Here is a 17,495-nt window from a genome sequence, read left to right on the forward strand (position 1 = left end):
AAGTAGAACAAAATTGCTTTTGCACAGTTACTAAGATTTGTCAAATATTTTGTTATTCATCAAGTGTTTGTCATTTTCTGCTCTTAAAGAAGATTTTAAAACCAAATTTTCACTCAGGAGCAGAAATCTTTAATCCTAAAAGAAATGATAATGACATTTATCATGATGAGAATCGATTCATATGAAAATCTTTATTTTGATATGTGTTATGTCATGGTTCAAAGCCCTACTAAGAAGTGTTTTAAAAGTCCTTGAATTTGATGTATACCGGGGCGTTGACACTTTGGTAAATCTACTCACATTTACAGCTTTAATCTTTATAGCCAGGTAAAACAAGTATAGCAGCTGTACTTCAGATCTAGTGAGGAGATACTGATATGTTGATACCTAAGGTTTATATCCAACTTTCATATTCAGAAAGTTTTGGAACAAAAATACTCTAAATAAACATGGATGTGTTGATATAGCAGAATAAGTGTGAGTGAGGCAGGCATGGTATCAGCAGTAGCAATAAAAAAAGAATGGACAGCAACAAGACCCCATCAGAACTGTGCAGTGAGGGTGGGAAAATGTTCACACACTGAATGCATGGCTCACTCCTGAACAGGCATTAGTAGTTGCTGTAATGCAAGTAAAGATATATGACTGAGGGGCTGAAGACATAAAGTTATTGGAATATTGAGATCAACCCCTCACAGTGAGTCAGTTCAACGCAATTTTATTATTAATGATTTATCAGAGAGCGAGTGTGCAGAATGCTGGTGTCACAATAACACTAACAATAACAGCACTGGCCTCTGGCTAGTACATAGTACCTCAGCCACCTGCAGATTTTCACCGATCAGCTAAATGTTTACAGTAGATAAACATTCCCAGATACTGGTTGGTTACCGTCAAATATAGCATTTGGGTGAAGTAACTTAACCATATGACATGAAAAATAGCCTGGAGCTCTAATGCATGGATGCATACACAGACAAGTCTATGTATGTTTTCGTTTTTTACCAAACACAAAACTGAGCAGAGGGGAGGGTATTTCACATGCATGGCAGACATCTATCAGGTCTCCCTTCAACCATCAGATCTATTCATTATTTTAATTATGTCCATAATATTTCTGTGAAGTCCCATCACAGATTGCAGCATTTCACTTCTGGTTTTGCTTGCATTATTTTAATCGGTTGCTTTTCCCCACTAGGCTTGTCTTACTGTGAAGGAAAACAGCTGTGATCTGATGACTAATAATTGAATATATACAACTCTATGCAAACGATATTGTTCTGTATTCATTTTTATTACTATGAAGAGACATCCTGCATGAAATGAATAAATCTGCATATTTCCTGTGTGGTGTACGTCTCCTACATCACCTTTGTCTTTCTGAGATCCTTCAGAAACTGAAAGAGGAGTGACCCTGAATAACCATGTAGTGACATCAGCCAACTCACTGTTCATCCACCTCTTCATTCATCCATCTCTGTATCAGCCCGTGTTGATTGGGGTCTGGTTAGTTGATCTGCCGGGTCTCTGGGGATCGAGGGGACTTGGGTTACAGTTGGAGAGGCCATCTCACTTTTCGCGCCGTCCAACCTTTTCATCCCCCTCCCCCTCTATTTCACCAGGTGACCCATCTTCATGACCCACGGAGAAGGAGTCATGTTTCTCTCTCTTTTTTCGCTCTCTCTTGCATTCTATGCTCATTTCTCGCATCAATTCTAAAATGACGTGACTGTCAGAAACAGTAAACAGTTCTTTGAACATCAAATGAATGAGATTTATTGCGAAATTACACTTAACAAACAAAGTCATGTGGTTGAAGTTCTAATAGTGTCATTATTTGTAGTTTGTAGTGTTGAGAGCGGCTCCTGCTGAGATTTACAGCTTTCGGCTGTTGTTTGGAGCCTTGCCAGTTTTTCAATGTTTTACAGCGCAGGCTGAAGCAGTACTCTCTCTGTTTCCTGAGTAAATATAGTTTCGAGCGACTTATCCATCATTGAAGGTTTTTCTTTTTTTAAATTGAGATGGAGGGAAGAAGAGAGAACGCGAGAAGAGAGGAGAATCTGGTGCTTAATTATTGTATGACAAGTTGACTGAAATGACAAGTTGAATATGTTTATGGCATTTATCAGACCTAGTTTTAAATTCTAGTGAAAGCGTTTATTTTCCTTATCTCATCAATAGAGGGATGAGCCGATCTGACATTAGTATAGTTGCTTTGTTGTTACTTTTCACAGGATCTTTGGTAGATTCAAATCATGTGATGTATACATGTGGCTTTACTAGACCCAGCATTGTGTCTTTTAGTTTGACTCACAGGTTGAGAAGGACTGCGTTTTTCTTGCTTATCACATCTTGGTTAAGTACAGTTGAAGCTATTATTTCTTTGTCTTTGTGCCTTGCCTCTCTCCCTTTGTTTTTCTCTCTGCCTTCCTCGCCCTGTCAATTCACATTAATTGCACTTTATTGACATGACATGAATGAAACCTATGCAGCCAGCAGTAAAGAGCACATCGATCCAACATATTATGGACTTTATTAGATGACTGTTCCTGCCTTCCTATCTCTCTGTCTCTACCAGCTGTGGCTGGAGCTTCATGCTTGGAATAGCAATGTATCTATAGGGTAACGTTACAGCGTTACAACACTTGATATGAATTGGTCCATCAGGCGAGTGGTGGCTCTGCCTGGACTAAAGATAGCAAATTCCATACACTCAAGGATTTTTTACCTTTTATGTCCCTGACCATGCATCAAAAATAAAACAAACATGCCCAAGCGTACAGCAGGGTCCTGACAATATGCTGCCCCGACGTTTGAACATATAAACCAAACAGCCAGGGGGCTACCCGACATAAAGTAAACTTCCAGCATGTGGAGCCCAGACACCCGTCTCTCCTGTCAATGTCTCTCTGTCCCATGCTAATGAAGGGTTTGGGCTGTTCTGTAGTGATTTTGTCAACCAAAAAATCTTTATCTCCTTTATTTCATGTTATGTGTTATACACACTCCAACACCTGTTACCAACAGCAATATATTCAGTAGTGCAGTTAATGCTGTCAAACATGTTCTTGAGACTTGTTAATATACAAGGATTTGTTGATAGTGAAGGATTTATATACTCAGTGTTTCTTGTTAACAGTTGTTCCAATGAGAGACAGGAATGTACACAAAATTAAATTAGGATATGGTCCTGACCAGAGAGTTTGGTCCGATCCAGTATGACAATTTGGTGGTTGTAGTAAAGAGGAGAAGTAGGAGGAGGAGAAAGGTGTGTGGCGTGGCTAGGCTGTGGGTTCTCTGAAAGGACTCAGACACTGCCATGAGGCCAGGGGCTGTTTGTGTTGGCTGACACCTTCCTTACACCAGTAATCCAGTCTTTTTCCAGCTGGCTCGCTACTGCACCTCCCCCTTCCTTTTTTTCCTCCATCCTTCCCTCCCTCCCTCCTAGAGGTAGCAAGAAGTATCTATCTCTTCATGCCTTCTCTTTCTCTTATCTGTTTTTTTTAATCTCTGCTCATTTCCCTCTTATCTTTCTCCTCCATGCTCTTCTGTTTTTCCTCTTTGTGTCAGCATGAGGGTCACTAATCAGAGTCCAAAAAAGCCTAAATAATCCAACTGAATAATCTTTAAATTGATTGCCGCAATTAAAGCAGCCAAAGACAATGCAATGATGTGGTGGTTTCTTCCAATTCCTCCTCTTTTTCTTTTCTTTACTCAGTATAGATGGTATTGCAACCTTACACAGCCCAAAAAAAATAATTTCCTGTGTGTTGTCCACTGGAAGGCTGTCGCTCTGTAACTTAATTATTTAAAAAATGTCCATCTTGTTAAGTCAGCGATATTTAATTTACCACCACTAGCGTCAGGGACAACCAATTGATTTATTATAGAGGCCCTTTAATGTGAACAGCTGTTTCCTGCTAAAAATAGGTCAGGGGTCAGATAAAATGACCTCTTTTTTGTCCTCACATTGAGATAGAAATATGTGGTAAATGTTATTTATTTTATTCAGATGGACGATCGGTCTCTGTCTTTCACAGGTTAGTGACATATTGTTTATATCAAATAAATGTGTCCAGCCTCTGAAATGATGAATAAAACGATAACATATTTTATTTTAAAATTAGGTTTTAATGAATGTATTTTATCATCATTGTGCTCTGTTTCTGTCAATGATTTTTATCCTTCTGGGAAATCATCACAGGCATGAACTTTATCAAATATAAAAACAATTGATTATCGGCAGAAAATATCTGCTACATCATCTAATATCAAACAGTTTATTCTCCACGCCAATATCTGCAAAACCCTACATGTAAGTCTGTCAGTTTTTTCAAGCTGTCCATTTCAGTCACACTCATTGCCCCTTTTTCTCCTCTGTCAGACTCTGTATCTCTATCCCTTATCATTTGAAGTCTAGCCGTGTGGCTCTTGTGTTCACAGTGGAAGTCAGAGGAAAGACTTAGGGAGTGGTTCAGGGCCCCTCAGCCGCGGCACTTCCCACCAGCGCGACCTCTGACCCCTGGTGCCATTAATCACTAGGCTCCTGATGGCCCTGTCCCTCGGGGAAAATCAGTCCAGGGCAAAGGATGATGGGAGGTGAAGCCTGCAGCCAATTACAGATTGGCTCAGAGCAGCCGAGTGGACAAATCACGGCGTCACAGAGAAATGAAATACCCAATAGTTGCCCACATGCACGGCCGAATACCATGAAGTGATCTTGTGTCAGCGTCATGTCGTCTCCAGTCTTCTCTAAAGAAAAGTAGGCACTGAGGTTTAAATGGCAGCAATAATAACAGCAGAATAGAGTGCATAGAGTGGTCTGTGAGGCAGAGGAGTTGTGCTGCTGTGATCAAAAGAGATGTTTTGGACTGGTCTAATTAAGCCTGTTAGAGCTAAATGTCTCCAGGGTTGGAAACGGAGCAGATGTTAGACTCCAAAGGCAGGCGGCACGTTTATTCTCTCAAATTAGAGAACTCTCTGGGTAACTGCCCAAGTGTTGGTAATGTGATTTTTAGTCAATTATGGCATTATCAAAGGTGCTTTCCCAGCTCTTTCACATGTGGTCAAGCCGTGTTGACAATGAAACCTGGCCAATGTCACGTGTTGACTAATTAATACAGTTTTAGGTTTCAAAACTACCTCTGGTCCGCTTAAGATATATAGTTAGCTAGTTAGTTATTTGGTTTCCTCTTAAACAGACACACACACATACAGACCACGCTTGGCTATCTTGACTGAAATCTGTATTTCAACCTGTAATTTTTTGTTCTTCATGCGTGTGGCTATGTACTCTGAAAAATAGCTTGTGAATGTGTTAAATCAGATATTGATGTGACAGCAGAAGCTGATAAAGAGGTGAATAAAAGCATGGACATGAATTAAAGCCGAACCAACTGCTGGCCTGTCACTATGGGGCCAGTGCTGTTGTGTCTCATTTGTTGTGCTCTCATTGTTCATGGCCGGGCCTGTATGAAAACATGGCTTCCTGCTGACCTGCAGTTTAATTCACACATCAATAACCCCTGGCTGATCTCTGACCCCTCTAGTTGTACTAATTGTTTGATGCAGGATTGATGTCCAATGCTGCATTAACGAACTGATGAGGCCCTGGCAGCAAAGTATTCCTGCTGCACGGTGTGTTCTGGAAATGTTTCTGTCTAGAGATGTGGTGGAGGTTCTGCACAGCAATTTGCACAGCCTAGCAGTAATGTGTAACGTGTATTGTATTGTTGTCTCTATTTCTACATTATTAGTTGTGATTTATTTACTGCTACTGTATACTGTTAACCTGGGGATTTTAAAAAGGTGGATTTCATTCTAAAAATATATAATTCATCCCAAGAACTTTGAAGGTAGCTACCAACAATGGCTTAAACAATCAACATTCGCTGGATAACTAGGGGAATACAGGCCTTGTCTTTATCCAGAACATTAAATACTATTCCACTGTTCCTCTTCATGCTCTGCACCTAGCTAATTTAAATGAAAAGAAGGCATCTTGGCAAAGGGCCCTGTTAGTTTGCTAATTGGTAATTGGCTATGGAGATAAGATGTCTGTTTTCCAAGAACAGAATTTTCTTCAGCTTTAACAAGCTAAAACACTATTAACCATATACTGTGGTGGCTATGTTCATTTTACAGGGTGACGGGAGGCTTTGTAGGCCTGTTTACAGGACTCTATTTTAGCTCCAGATGTGCATTTTTGATTTTGATTAGTAATTTTGTATTAATATTTTAGGTACACCAGTTTTATTTAATGCAATCTATTTCAATCCTTTGTAGGGGTGTACCTTATAAACTGGTTCCCCTGTACATACTGTGTTCCTACATATATTTTCCACTTATCACATGATATCCCAGTGCGCCATAACACCTTGCTGGCCTTTGTTTGAATGGAAAGAACCTAAGCAACAGGTTCACCATCTTTTTCAACCATCATATAAAGAAACACTGAATTCTGAGCTGATTTCCCTTCCCAAACACAGGTCAAGCTTTTTATCCTCTAGAGATCTGTTGTATTTCTAAATAAAAAACTAAGTGAACTAAAGAGGAAGAAATGTTCAATTCTTCAACCGCTAACATCACATTCAATGTGTAGTGCACTAAACTGGTCAGATCCGACAGTGATGTCTGACAGTGATGCCAAATCTTCCTGATCTCCCCACGTATGCAGGTCCATGTGTTCACCCCTTGCACATGGCTTTAAGACATGTTGCTAATTTAAGAAAATTAATCAGGACTAATCTTCATGGCCTGATCACACTGCTATTTTACAAAGTCATTAATGAGTCCAATTCCAGGTTAAGAGCAGCCTGTGAAGGGGTTGAAGGATTGGCTGGCATTAACGGTGAGGGCAAATCTGTGTGACTCCCTTGTGCCGGGCCCGGCAGCACTAACAGCAGAGGGGTGTGGATTTACTCGGTACAATCCTCTAAATGAGCTTCATTATACTGGCCTATCCAGGAACCCCCCACCCACCGCAGCCCATGGATTAGCAGGTTGTCACAATCCCCAGTCCCCTCCTCCCGCTCCATGCGTACACTGTTGCACATTGCACTTTTTGATTCTGTTGCATACGGCGAGCTTCCAACTCCTCCCCCCACGCTGTCCTCCCCCTCCTCCTCCCCACACGTTCCCTGCAAGCCTCACTGCAGATAAGCTGTTGACAAGATTAATGCATCTGTATCAAAAGTCTAGAGCCGCTTTGCTTTGTGTTGTTTGTGAATCCCCTTTCCAGGTCAAGCCAGATTGCCTTAACTGGGCTAATATGTTTTCAAGCCAAATTTAACAGGCATGCAGGCAACAGGTCTGCCACCCTTGTCTTACCAGCATCCTGACACCACTTAGGTCACTGTCTGGAGGTCATAAATTGAACCCAGGGTTTTGGCAGTGTAAATAAATAAATACATAGTATGTAGACTTCATATTACTTTTTTATTTTCACTGTAGCAGCTTTAAATTAATTTGTTGTGTTTGATGCCAATATGTCTCAGTCGGGATGCACATCAGAGAAACCATCAGCATTATGGTTTAAGACTGACCCTGTGTTAAAAACAAGCACAATTGAAACACATTTTGAAACTAGGAGGTCACTCAGTAGGGCATGTAAATCTGCCATAACCACAAGAATAATTTTGTCATTTGTATCTGCATCTAATTGCAAACATTTACAAATATAAGTCCACTTACCATGCCTGATTTATTTCATGAATGAAAATGCTGAAAAATGACCTATCTTGCATTGTTAAAGGAAGTGAAAACAATCCCAGATCTGCACCAAAATGTTATGGGTTCTTCCCTAAACTTTTCCTCATTCTTCCACAAAGTTTTATGGTAATAACCTCTTTGGAGGAGGTGATAAGATCATCCACCGTAAATCATCCATCATGTGTCACTAGGCTCTTACCTGTTTAGATGTTTAATTTGTAGTGTGCTGTGATTTTTTTTTTGTCTTTCCTCCTCAGGAACTCCTGTCAATCGTATCCCCATCATGGCCAAGCAGGTCCTGGATCTGTACATGCTGTACAAGCTAGTAACTGAGAAGGGGGGGCTGGTGGAGGTCATCAACAAAAAGATCTGGAGAGAAATCACAAAGGGACTCAACCTGCCTACCTCCATCACAAGTGCAGCTTTCACCCTGCGTACACAGTAAGTCTTTGTATGGCACGACAACCAAATATATTCATTTCATTGGCCACAGTAGCAGCTATAAACTGAACCAAATAGTCCACCTCATGTTAATCTCATAAAAATTCTAATAATATTATTTTGATTAATCGCAACTAAATTAAGAATCCCTTATGTGTGACTTCTCATGTGGAAACAAGCACCTCCCTTGTGTGTATTTGTAGTATGAAAATAAGTAGGTTTTTGTGTGTGTTGCTATGAATACAAATGTCAATATTAACCGTGCCAGTGTGTTTATACACAATGTGAGTTTGTTTCCTCTACCAGGCCACCTTGCCTCTTCCCATTCAATCCCTCCGTCCATTACATCACACACATAGAGCCCATTGACTCACATAGATTTATTGACATGATTTGGGTCAGAGTTCACAATGACTAAGGTGGGGTTTGACTGACAGCTTGTATGCTGAGCCTCGACTAAAACGCTCTCGCTTTCTTGATGGAAACCCGTCCGGAGATGTAACACCCCTCTATCCTGTCCACTAGCAGGGTGCCCTAATGAACCTTTATGCATTTTTAATGTTGGTCGGTTGTTGTGTAGCATTGCTGTGCTAGCTCTATTTAATGGACAGTGCTGCTCTTAGCCTCTTATTGATCCTCTGTGTTACTGTTCCACCATTATGCAGTCAGCATGCATAATACTGGATGTTCATTTTGTCGTATGTTTTTATGGGATGGAAAACATACCAGAGCTGTGACTGTGCATGCTTGTCACTCCCCTGCAATTTCATGTAGACTCATCACAAAAACATTTTTTTATTTACGAGATGACTCATTAAATCTGCAGAAATACAGGCACTTAAGTATGAAGGGTTACTATCAGCTTTCTGGAGTAACCTGATTTTTAAGATGTCAAGCATTCAAGAGAAACATTTTCTATAATCAGGAGAGGGGATTAGAGAAATGCAGGTCACACTATTAGATTTCTGTCAGAGAAACCACAACCAGGTAAACGTGTGAGTATGCAATCACTGACTTAAGCTACTGAAACTCACATGTACATAGGATATATATTAGTGTGCATGTATTTTTGTTAAATATTGGCTGAGTTTAACTTAACTTCACTTCAGTACATGTACACATATTTTCTACTTCTCACTAACATGTCTTTTAAAAACCTGATTCCTTGTCAGCGTGTCCTCACCGCTCTGGAGAAAAAATCTTTTTAAGGCACAGACATAATCTTTTTTGTAACAAAGCCACTGTAATGTACTAATATAAATTGGTATGTTAAAGTCAGTATTTTTCACATTTGATTTTCTGTAAAATGTCTTTATATTTTCTAATTCAGACCGAATTGTTGTTGTTGTTTTCATTTGAACTGCATTAAGTCCCAATGATAATGTTAATGCTTGCCCTGTGAATGTTTCTCTGGTGATCAGACGTGTTGCCTTGCGTGTGTGTGCTTTGCTCCTCAGGTACATGAAATACCTCTACCCCTATGAGTGCGAGAGGAAAGGCCTCAGCTCCCCGGGTGAGCTCCAGGCCGCCATCGACAGTAACCGACGCGAGGGCCGTCGTCCGAGCTACAGCAGCAGCCTGTTCCGCTTCTCCCCTTCTCCAAGCACTGCCCCCCACATCCTCTCACCTCCCAAGATGCACCTTTCAGGTCTGGGGCCCGGGACCTCGGCAGTCATCAATGGCCTGCAGGCCTCACCAGGAGGCCTTTCTCTGAAGAAAGGTAGGCATGTTTAAGTTGTGCAGGGTAATTTTAGAACAGGGACATATGTGAGTGCGAGGTAACCTTTGTTTATTCATTAATAAAAAATGTGTGGAAAATAAGTTTGCGATATGTGGGATTTTCCCTCTAAAACATGCCTGTGAACAGACAGCTCTCTATTGAACATGTCTTTGAAAATAAGAGTGAAGAAGGGAACATATGTGCTTAGAAACATTTCTTTGGATTGATTAAGGTTATATTAAACTGGGTAAATGTTTATTTAAAACACTGTAACCTCCCTACAGTGGTCAGTATAGACCGGAGTGTTCCAGTTACAGATGTACTGAGTATTTATTGTGAAATACTGCCCTCTATTGCAGTTTAGAAACACTACATCTGGTCATGGCTTTGTGTAAACATGACTAGAGCAGTACTTGTGGATATGGCTTAAATAATTGAAGGAGGTGTGTATGTGTGTGTTATCTTCCAAGGTTATTTGTATGAGTGTGTACTTGTGTGTGCAATCCTGAATGTTAGTATGAGAGTGCTCTGTTATATTTATGTATTACATTCTTACAACTACTCACCCGCCTTCCCTCCACTATGTCCACAATCAGTGTGTGTATTTGTGTGGGTGTGTGTAGTCCATCCAGGTGTTTAAGACACTGTGTGTAAACCAGTTTTGCCTCAGGCGGCTCAGAGCCCTCACCTTTACTGCTGATTAATAACATGGTTCCCACGCCAGGTGGACATTTCATGAACTTTGAAGCCTTTAGTCCACATCAGTAGGATCCTGTTGATAACTGTCATTACACGATTGTCTTATCTGATGTCACTTTGACTTGGTTGGAATGTGACTGCGCCATGGACCCCTGGGATTTTACTTGTTATTTACTTGATGTGGTCATGTTGGAGGGGACATGGTTTTGCTGACCTCTGCCATTGTCAGTGTGTAACTGCATTAGATTGAATTTGTTCCACAGTGAGGTTCTGTGAACAAACAGGGGGCTTGAAGGAGGGGGTCCATCAGTTAAATAAGACCAGAGACATTTTAGACAATTGTGATTACAAAAAACTGTTCTGATTTCCATTTAAATATAATTTCTAATATGTTTAAACCAGACTTACCCACGTATGCTATTTAGCAGACCTTACTGACTCATAATGGGTGAGAGGCAGGGGTACCTGGTCAGGTCACCAGTGAATCTTTCTCAGAGCTGACAAACGTCCTTAAACATTCACCCTGCGTAGATCCATAATTTACATTTCCAGTCTATGCAGACCAAGTAATGGCTCCATTAGAATTTATAAAACTATCTCTCAATTTCTTTCTCTTCCAGATGACCTGACCCCCTCCATCATGGCAGCGCGGCCCTCCATGGCGCTTGCCCTGGGTCAGCACCAGGTTGCCGGATTGGCAAGAGCCGCCACACTGGAGCAGTTGAGAGAAAAGCTGGAGACCAGCGTTGGAGGAGAGGGGCCAGAGAGGAAGATGGCCCGTCTGGCAGAGGAGCAGCAGCGCCTGATGCAGCAGGCTTTCCAACACAACCTGCTGGCTATGGCATCCCAAATGCCCATGAACCTGCGTCTGGGAGCCCCCGACATCACCACCAGAGGTCAGTAGTGCAGAGTTTGTCAAGATACTCTGAGAAGTACCTTGCTATTAGTTCTTCTTTACAAAACCTGCCAAATGTCCTTTCAGTTAAAGCATTGACCAATGCGCTCTTGAGACAACATGCAATAGCTTTGTTCATGTACTAAATAACAAGGCAGTTCGGTTGTTAAGCAACCTTTTTCCAGAAAACTGAACGTTGCAACTTTCTATCAAAATAACATCCAGCGGATATTCAATAATTGTATGAAATCCTATTGCTCTCATCAACAAGAAGTCCTTAATGTCAAACTTAAGACAAACTTTGACATTAAATTAATTACAGGTCTAAAATGCTAATAATTGACTGCATCAGTATTTAGCCCTTTCTACTCCCATTTCTACACCCACTGATTCTGTATAAGCATAGACAAATGTATTATTGTTGCTATTTAGGGACAATATATCATCTAAATATACAAAAATGTATTCAAACATTGTGATCTCTCTTTCCTCAGATCAGAAACAGCAGGATATGTCTCTGAGCATCTCGACTAATGGGAATGCCAGCATCACAGTCTCAGTGGAGGTCAATGGCACAGTCTACTCAGGTGTGTATTGATTGTTATTACGTGTTACATATCTTGAATGCAGTAAATAATTGAATAAAATATATATAGATAAATAAATATTAAATAAATAGTGATGATTATATTTGAATTATTTGAATGCTCTCCACATGAACATGCAAAGGCTTGGGTTGTGAAAAACCATATACAATATTATAAATGGTCTGAGTCTTGATGACCACTCAAAGCGCTTTACAGTACAATTTATTGCCATTCACCAATTTAAACAGTCATCTATAGGCAGCACTTTTTTTTCTATGACTGGAAATTTGGGGTCAACAAGTGACTTTGCTCCTCTGCTCTTTTCTAATCACTCACACGTAGAACTTTATAAAACCTGCTCAATTCATATTCATGTTCATTAATAAACGTGGCGTCGCTTCTTCTGCAACAATGAAGCTAAAACTCCATGTTACATGATAATCTACGTGAAGAAATCCTGTCCTGTCCACTCATCTCTGTCGCTGATGATGATCACATTTATTTAGTTAGTAATCAATGGTGTCAGATCATGAATGTGGATCGTTGGGGTCACTTTAAACCTAATGTCCTGGCTGTGCGCGTCATGTCTTGTGTTGTTTGTAGCAGCTAAACTGCATGCGCTCAAAATGTTAGCAAACTTAAGTACTGATCCTAATAACGTCTGATTAGTGTTGTTTGTTGTTAGCGCAGGTCAGCTGGGAAGTGAGGAGGGTACCGGACCTATGATGTATAATGTATAATCCCCCAATCGTGAATGAGCTCTGGGCCGCCGCTGCAAAATTAACGTAGCAGAAACCCTGCTATTACTACTACTGATACTAATACTGGACAAAGAACGCTTTTAAAAGACATTTTAATGACAATTAGAAGACCCCGCAGAATTTTGGTGTTTAGGCTTTGAGGGCATTTTGCACCAAGCTTTAATGTGTTATTAGGATGTACAACCTGCACCATCTGTCATATATTTTGTCAAGTGAACTTTTGGTACTGAAAAAAGTTACCTAAATTTGATCTTAATGTAATGACGTCTCCTATACCCTCCTCCCCGATAGGAACCCTGTTTGCCCACAAGTCTGCAGGGGCCCCGGGGCCTGCTGTGTCGGCTGCCGCTGCTTCAGCCTCCTCTGCTGGAACCAGCACTAGCTTTGGCTTCTCTGCTCCCCCGGCTCAGACCCTCAGTCCAACGTCCTCCTCCTCCTCCTCCAAGGGTCCTGGCTCGGCCGAGCTGGTCCCCAACGGGTCACCTTGACTCCAGCTTCCCTTTGTACCTGCTCCCCAGGCCTCTCTTCCACTGGGAGACCCCGCATGAATATACAGTACAATGAGAAACCAATAAGATTAACAAACTGTTGCACAACAAATACCTCATCAACCCTGTCAACGTCTTGGCTGTCCAATCATGAACACAGAGCCTGAGAATATTATATGACAACATGTGCCCGAACGCACAGCTATGCATTTTACTCAACACACACACACACACACACACACATACACACACAGACACGATCCCCACACACACACACACACACAGACACAATCCACGCACACACGTGTTAATCCTAATGTACATGCTAAACACAATCAGCTCAGCCAAAACCCACTGACAGGTGTAGTCACAACTGAACTTGAAAAGTTTTATCTTAGAACATTTTGTTTGTTTGTTGCCATTTTGTTGTCTTTTTGATTTTGTGTTTTAGAATGATTTTGTTTTTAGTTTTTCCTTTTAACATACCTCAAATCAAGTAACCTGCAGTGGTGTCTTTACCTCAGGAGCTGTAGTATATTTAACCTGAATCAACTTTATTTTTGTATTCTTTTTGACCTAGTTGCAATCAGGGGAAGTCGGGTTACTCTCACCAGTGGAACCTCTTGTACATAGCAGCCACCTCGCAGTGACAGGCCCCCAAGCTGGCCTGCTCACGTTTCTTTAACATGCTGTTGCCCCCTTTGCAGAATTCAAACTGGTGAATGATCAGATGCTGTAGATCAGCACATTAAATACCTCATTTTATAACTCCGCCCTCAGTTCAGATTACGTGAAATCAGTTGCAGAAAGGCTGAAAGTGCAAACCCTTAATCTAACCTCTCACAGGTCCGCACAAGCTGTCCCTAAACAAAGGGTGCACTAAGCTGGGGGAACAGCAACTCGCAAGCCTCGCAGACCCTTAGCTCATGTCTCCACCCGGCTCCTGTCTTTGTTACAGAGCAGTAGCACCGAGGCCTTCTTAGCTCCCTTGCTACACAATCAGATTTGAGTTGTTTTCTAGCTCATTTTGTTTGTGCATCCTTCCTCCAGCAGCAGCCACAGAGCTGATCGTGATCTGACGGCGTCATTCTCAACGCATAGTTCTCAGACCTCTTACCGGCCCCCTCTGCTCTGGAGGGCATCTTTCTCTCAGGAAGTGACAACTACCAGGACTCACTGTTAAATGAAAGGGAAACAAGAAAGGATTCATACCTGAAGAATGCACAAGTCTCATGACTGTTTTCCAGAATACCTCATCAGACTCCCTCTCAAGGGGAGTTACACTACATACCTCATACGGCTGCTAAGCCAGACTTGACACCTCAAAAACCTGTGAATGGAATTCATACCTGAACTGAAACTGACACAAACATACCCTGCTCATGGTTTTGGGGACAAATAGAACTGGGGTGGGCTCGCTATCTCTCCCTCCTGTATTTACTTGTAGAACTTTTTTATGCTTGCTTCTATCTTTCTTTCTTTCTGCCTCCCTTCTGTCCTTTTACCTTCTTTCTTTGGTTTCTCGAGTTGTTGTCTGAGAAGAATGATATATCTGCATCATTTTCAGGGAAGAGGAAAACGGCGTTCGCTATTTCCTCGCTGACGTGTAGATTTGTGGGATTGATCACAGGTTTCAAGGTCACGGAGGTCAAGATAAATTAAAAAACGACCACGCTAACCTTGAATTTGATTGCGATTTGCATTATTGCAGTTAATATGTTCTTTGACGACAGCAGCGAAATGATATGCATGTGTACAATCATGTGACCAGTGCTTTAACACCCTAATCCTCTGGTTCACATTAGACTCTGGTTATTGCACAGCTAAATACCAAAGACTAGCCCAGTCGCTCTTCTAGAAAGATCCCTCATACTGTCCTGCTCACACCCACTGTGGTGCACTGCACGACAGTTCAAGGTCCATTTCGGACTGGAAAAAAAATGTTGCATCTAATCTCACTTAATCTGATTTTGAGTTTTTTTTTTCTAAAGCAAGTAAGAATATATTTAGGGTGACGTGAGGTAAATTTCTTTGATTTTGTGACATGTACAGATGGAGATTTTTGTAGGCTATTAGCAGATATGTAAGTGTCGTTATCCAGAACTTGGCCCAGATGCTGTTGCTTCTCCCTCTAATTTAATCCCACCCACCGTGGATGCAGTGCTTCGCGGCCAAAGTGGACAGATGCTCATGAGTTTAATAATTATAAAGACCCTTTTCTTGATGATGCAGAAACATGTGGATTATCCCTTCAATTGTAAGGTATTTTCTCCCTTTAATAGAAATTCTTAGCATTCTGAAACACCATAATGGATGGACATGACTTTTCTAGCTTTATCTGTGTTGAATGTGAGGCATTTTAACTGTGTAGAAACCTCTTAAAGCCCAGTGTGAACTGAGGAGGCAGGCTTGTTGCTTTTTAATAGACTGTATTCTAGCCTTTACGTGTCAGGTTTTGCAGACGTTTTGCGGTGCAGATCACAGTTGAGGGTTCGAGGGGCTGGACGATGGTGCTGTTAGTCCTTTTTGCTGTACCCTTCAGAACCCCGTATGACACATAACTGTATTTTATAACAGTGAGAATTGTAGATGCTGCCTTAAAAGTAGTTGCTGGTGAGATCCAGCCAGTGGAGCTTTCACTACTCAGCTGGCTGGGAATAAAAAAAATGTCTTTCTCTTCGAGCCTAATCCTTTGGAGAGTAATCAAACTATTCAATCAGATGTTAGACACCAGTTGCGAGAGGAGAGTTTTGCTATTTATTTGTATTTTTTTTCTGGCGGACCTTGTGTTTAGTAACAGTTAAGCTTAAAGACGTTAGGCTGTGTTACTAAAACACCTCCTTATTTCTAAGTCCAAGCTTTCTGTTTCATCTGCTTAGTCCAAGCAATGACTGTTTGATAATGTAGCTTCACTGCCTTTGTATGTCTGTGTGTGGTTGTGTGTGTTTCATGCAGGTTCAGTACATACTGTGGTTGCAGTTTTAGCATGTAGAGAGCCTTACCTTCATGCACTTATAATACAATTAAGGATACTGCAGGTGGAGCTACTGTCATGGTTATATCTTTAGAGAGGAGGGGCTCGATTGCAGTTTGTTGTAAAAATATTTACTGAGATCTCTGGAACAGCCCAGTACAGCTACAGCTAGGTCTGTTCTTCACCTCTATTACCAACAGTCTGATCAGCTCCCTAATGTCCAGGCTCCTCCCACCTGACCTGCTGCGTGGATGAATGTGTGTGTGTGTGTGTGTCTGTGTGTGTGTGTGTGTGTGTGTGTGTGTGTGTGTCACAGACACCCCCCCCCCATCCAACCTCATTATACCACAATACCTCAGGGCAGTGGGCTGTATTCACTGTTGCGTTTGGGGGGACGAGTACTGACAGAGGCTGCAGTCACTTCGCCGAATGCTACTTTTGGTTTTTTGGTGTTTTTGGATTTTTCTTTTCTTTTCGTTGTTGTTGTCAGTAACTGCAGGCAAAGTCTCGTCACTCAGGAAGCTGTGAAGTTGGAAGTCTGCAGAACCTCTTGTCTCTCAGATGATTTTGGAGTTAATTCAGTTTTAAATTGTTTAAGAACTAACCTGATCTGTGTAAAAACAGGCGCATATGCAAGTGGTTATCGAATACCTCATTTATCAATTTTATGTTGTTGTTTTTTGGCTTGTACAATGCTCCGTATATTAATTCAACTGTGGGGTTTGTGCATATTTTTGTACTGTTATTATTATGGAAATGATAATAATGATATTACTGATATTATAGTTTTCTCTTTGATTAAAGTAAACAAAAAATAGGACAAAATACATGAATGCTTGTAAAAACTGGTTTGTGCTGATTGTATTTAAGAGGAGCACTTTTCCAAAGTGGTTTTCACACATTCAGTTTTGTTCATATTAGTAATATAAAGATATGGTTCTCAGGGCTTTAAACTTGTATGTCATGATAAAGTTTTACTTTATATCTTATATCCGTGTGTTTATTTTTTCTTGGAAACATCAGTGACGACCACCAACAGTGTTTGCTAATGTGACCCAAAGTTCAGAATTTTAGTGAATCTCCAAGAGATATTGTCTCAGTTTCACATTTAAAGGGGATATCCAGTCAGCTGAAGCATACAATCTTTTCCCCTGGCCTTTGAAATGTGATGCAGGTTATTCCACATGAACATTACCAGGATTTTTGATGAGTCACACTTC

At 41.1% G+C, this 17,495-nt stretch overlaps 1 protein-coding gene across 2 annotated transcripts in view; it reads left to right on the forward strand.

Moving 5' to 3' along the window:
* The window catches only part of LOC109625057 (AT-rich interactive domain-containing protein 3B), a 51,501-nt gene extending 34,237 nt beyond the window's left edge, over positions 1-17,264 (forward strand). For both annotated transcript variants that reach the window (XM_020080105.2, XM_020080106.2), the window contains exons 5-9: positions 7,968-8,151; positions 9,609-9,871; positions 11,191-11,466; positions 11,960-12,052; positions 13,105-17,264. In XM_020080105.2, coding sequence (XP_019935664.1) covers positions 7,968-8,151; positions 9,609-9,871; positions 11,191-11,466; positions 11,960-12,052; positions 13,105-13,301 — 1,013 coding nt within the window. In that variant the 3' untranslated portion in view covers positions 13,302-17,264. The remainder of the gene's footprint in view (positions 1-7,967; positions 8,152-9,608; positions 9,872-11,190; positions 11,467-11,959; positions 12,053-13,104) is intronic.
* Positions 17,265-17,495: the final 231 nt, after the last annotated feature.

Source organism: Paralichthys olivaceus, chromosome 1 (assembly GCF_024713975.1).
Source record: "Paralichthys olivaceus isolate ysfri-2021 chromosome 1, ASM2471397v2, whole genome shotgun sequence".
NCBI classification, from domain to species: Eukaryota; Metazoa; Chordata; class Actinopteri; order Pleuronectiformes; family Paralichthyidae; genus Paralichthys; species Paralichthys olivaceus.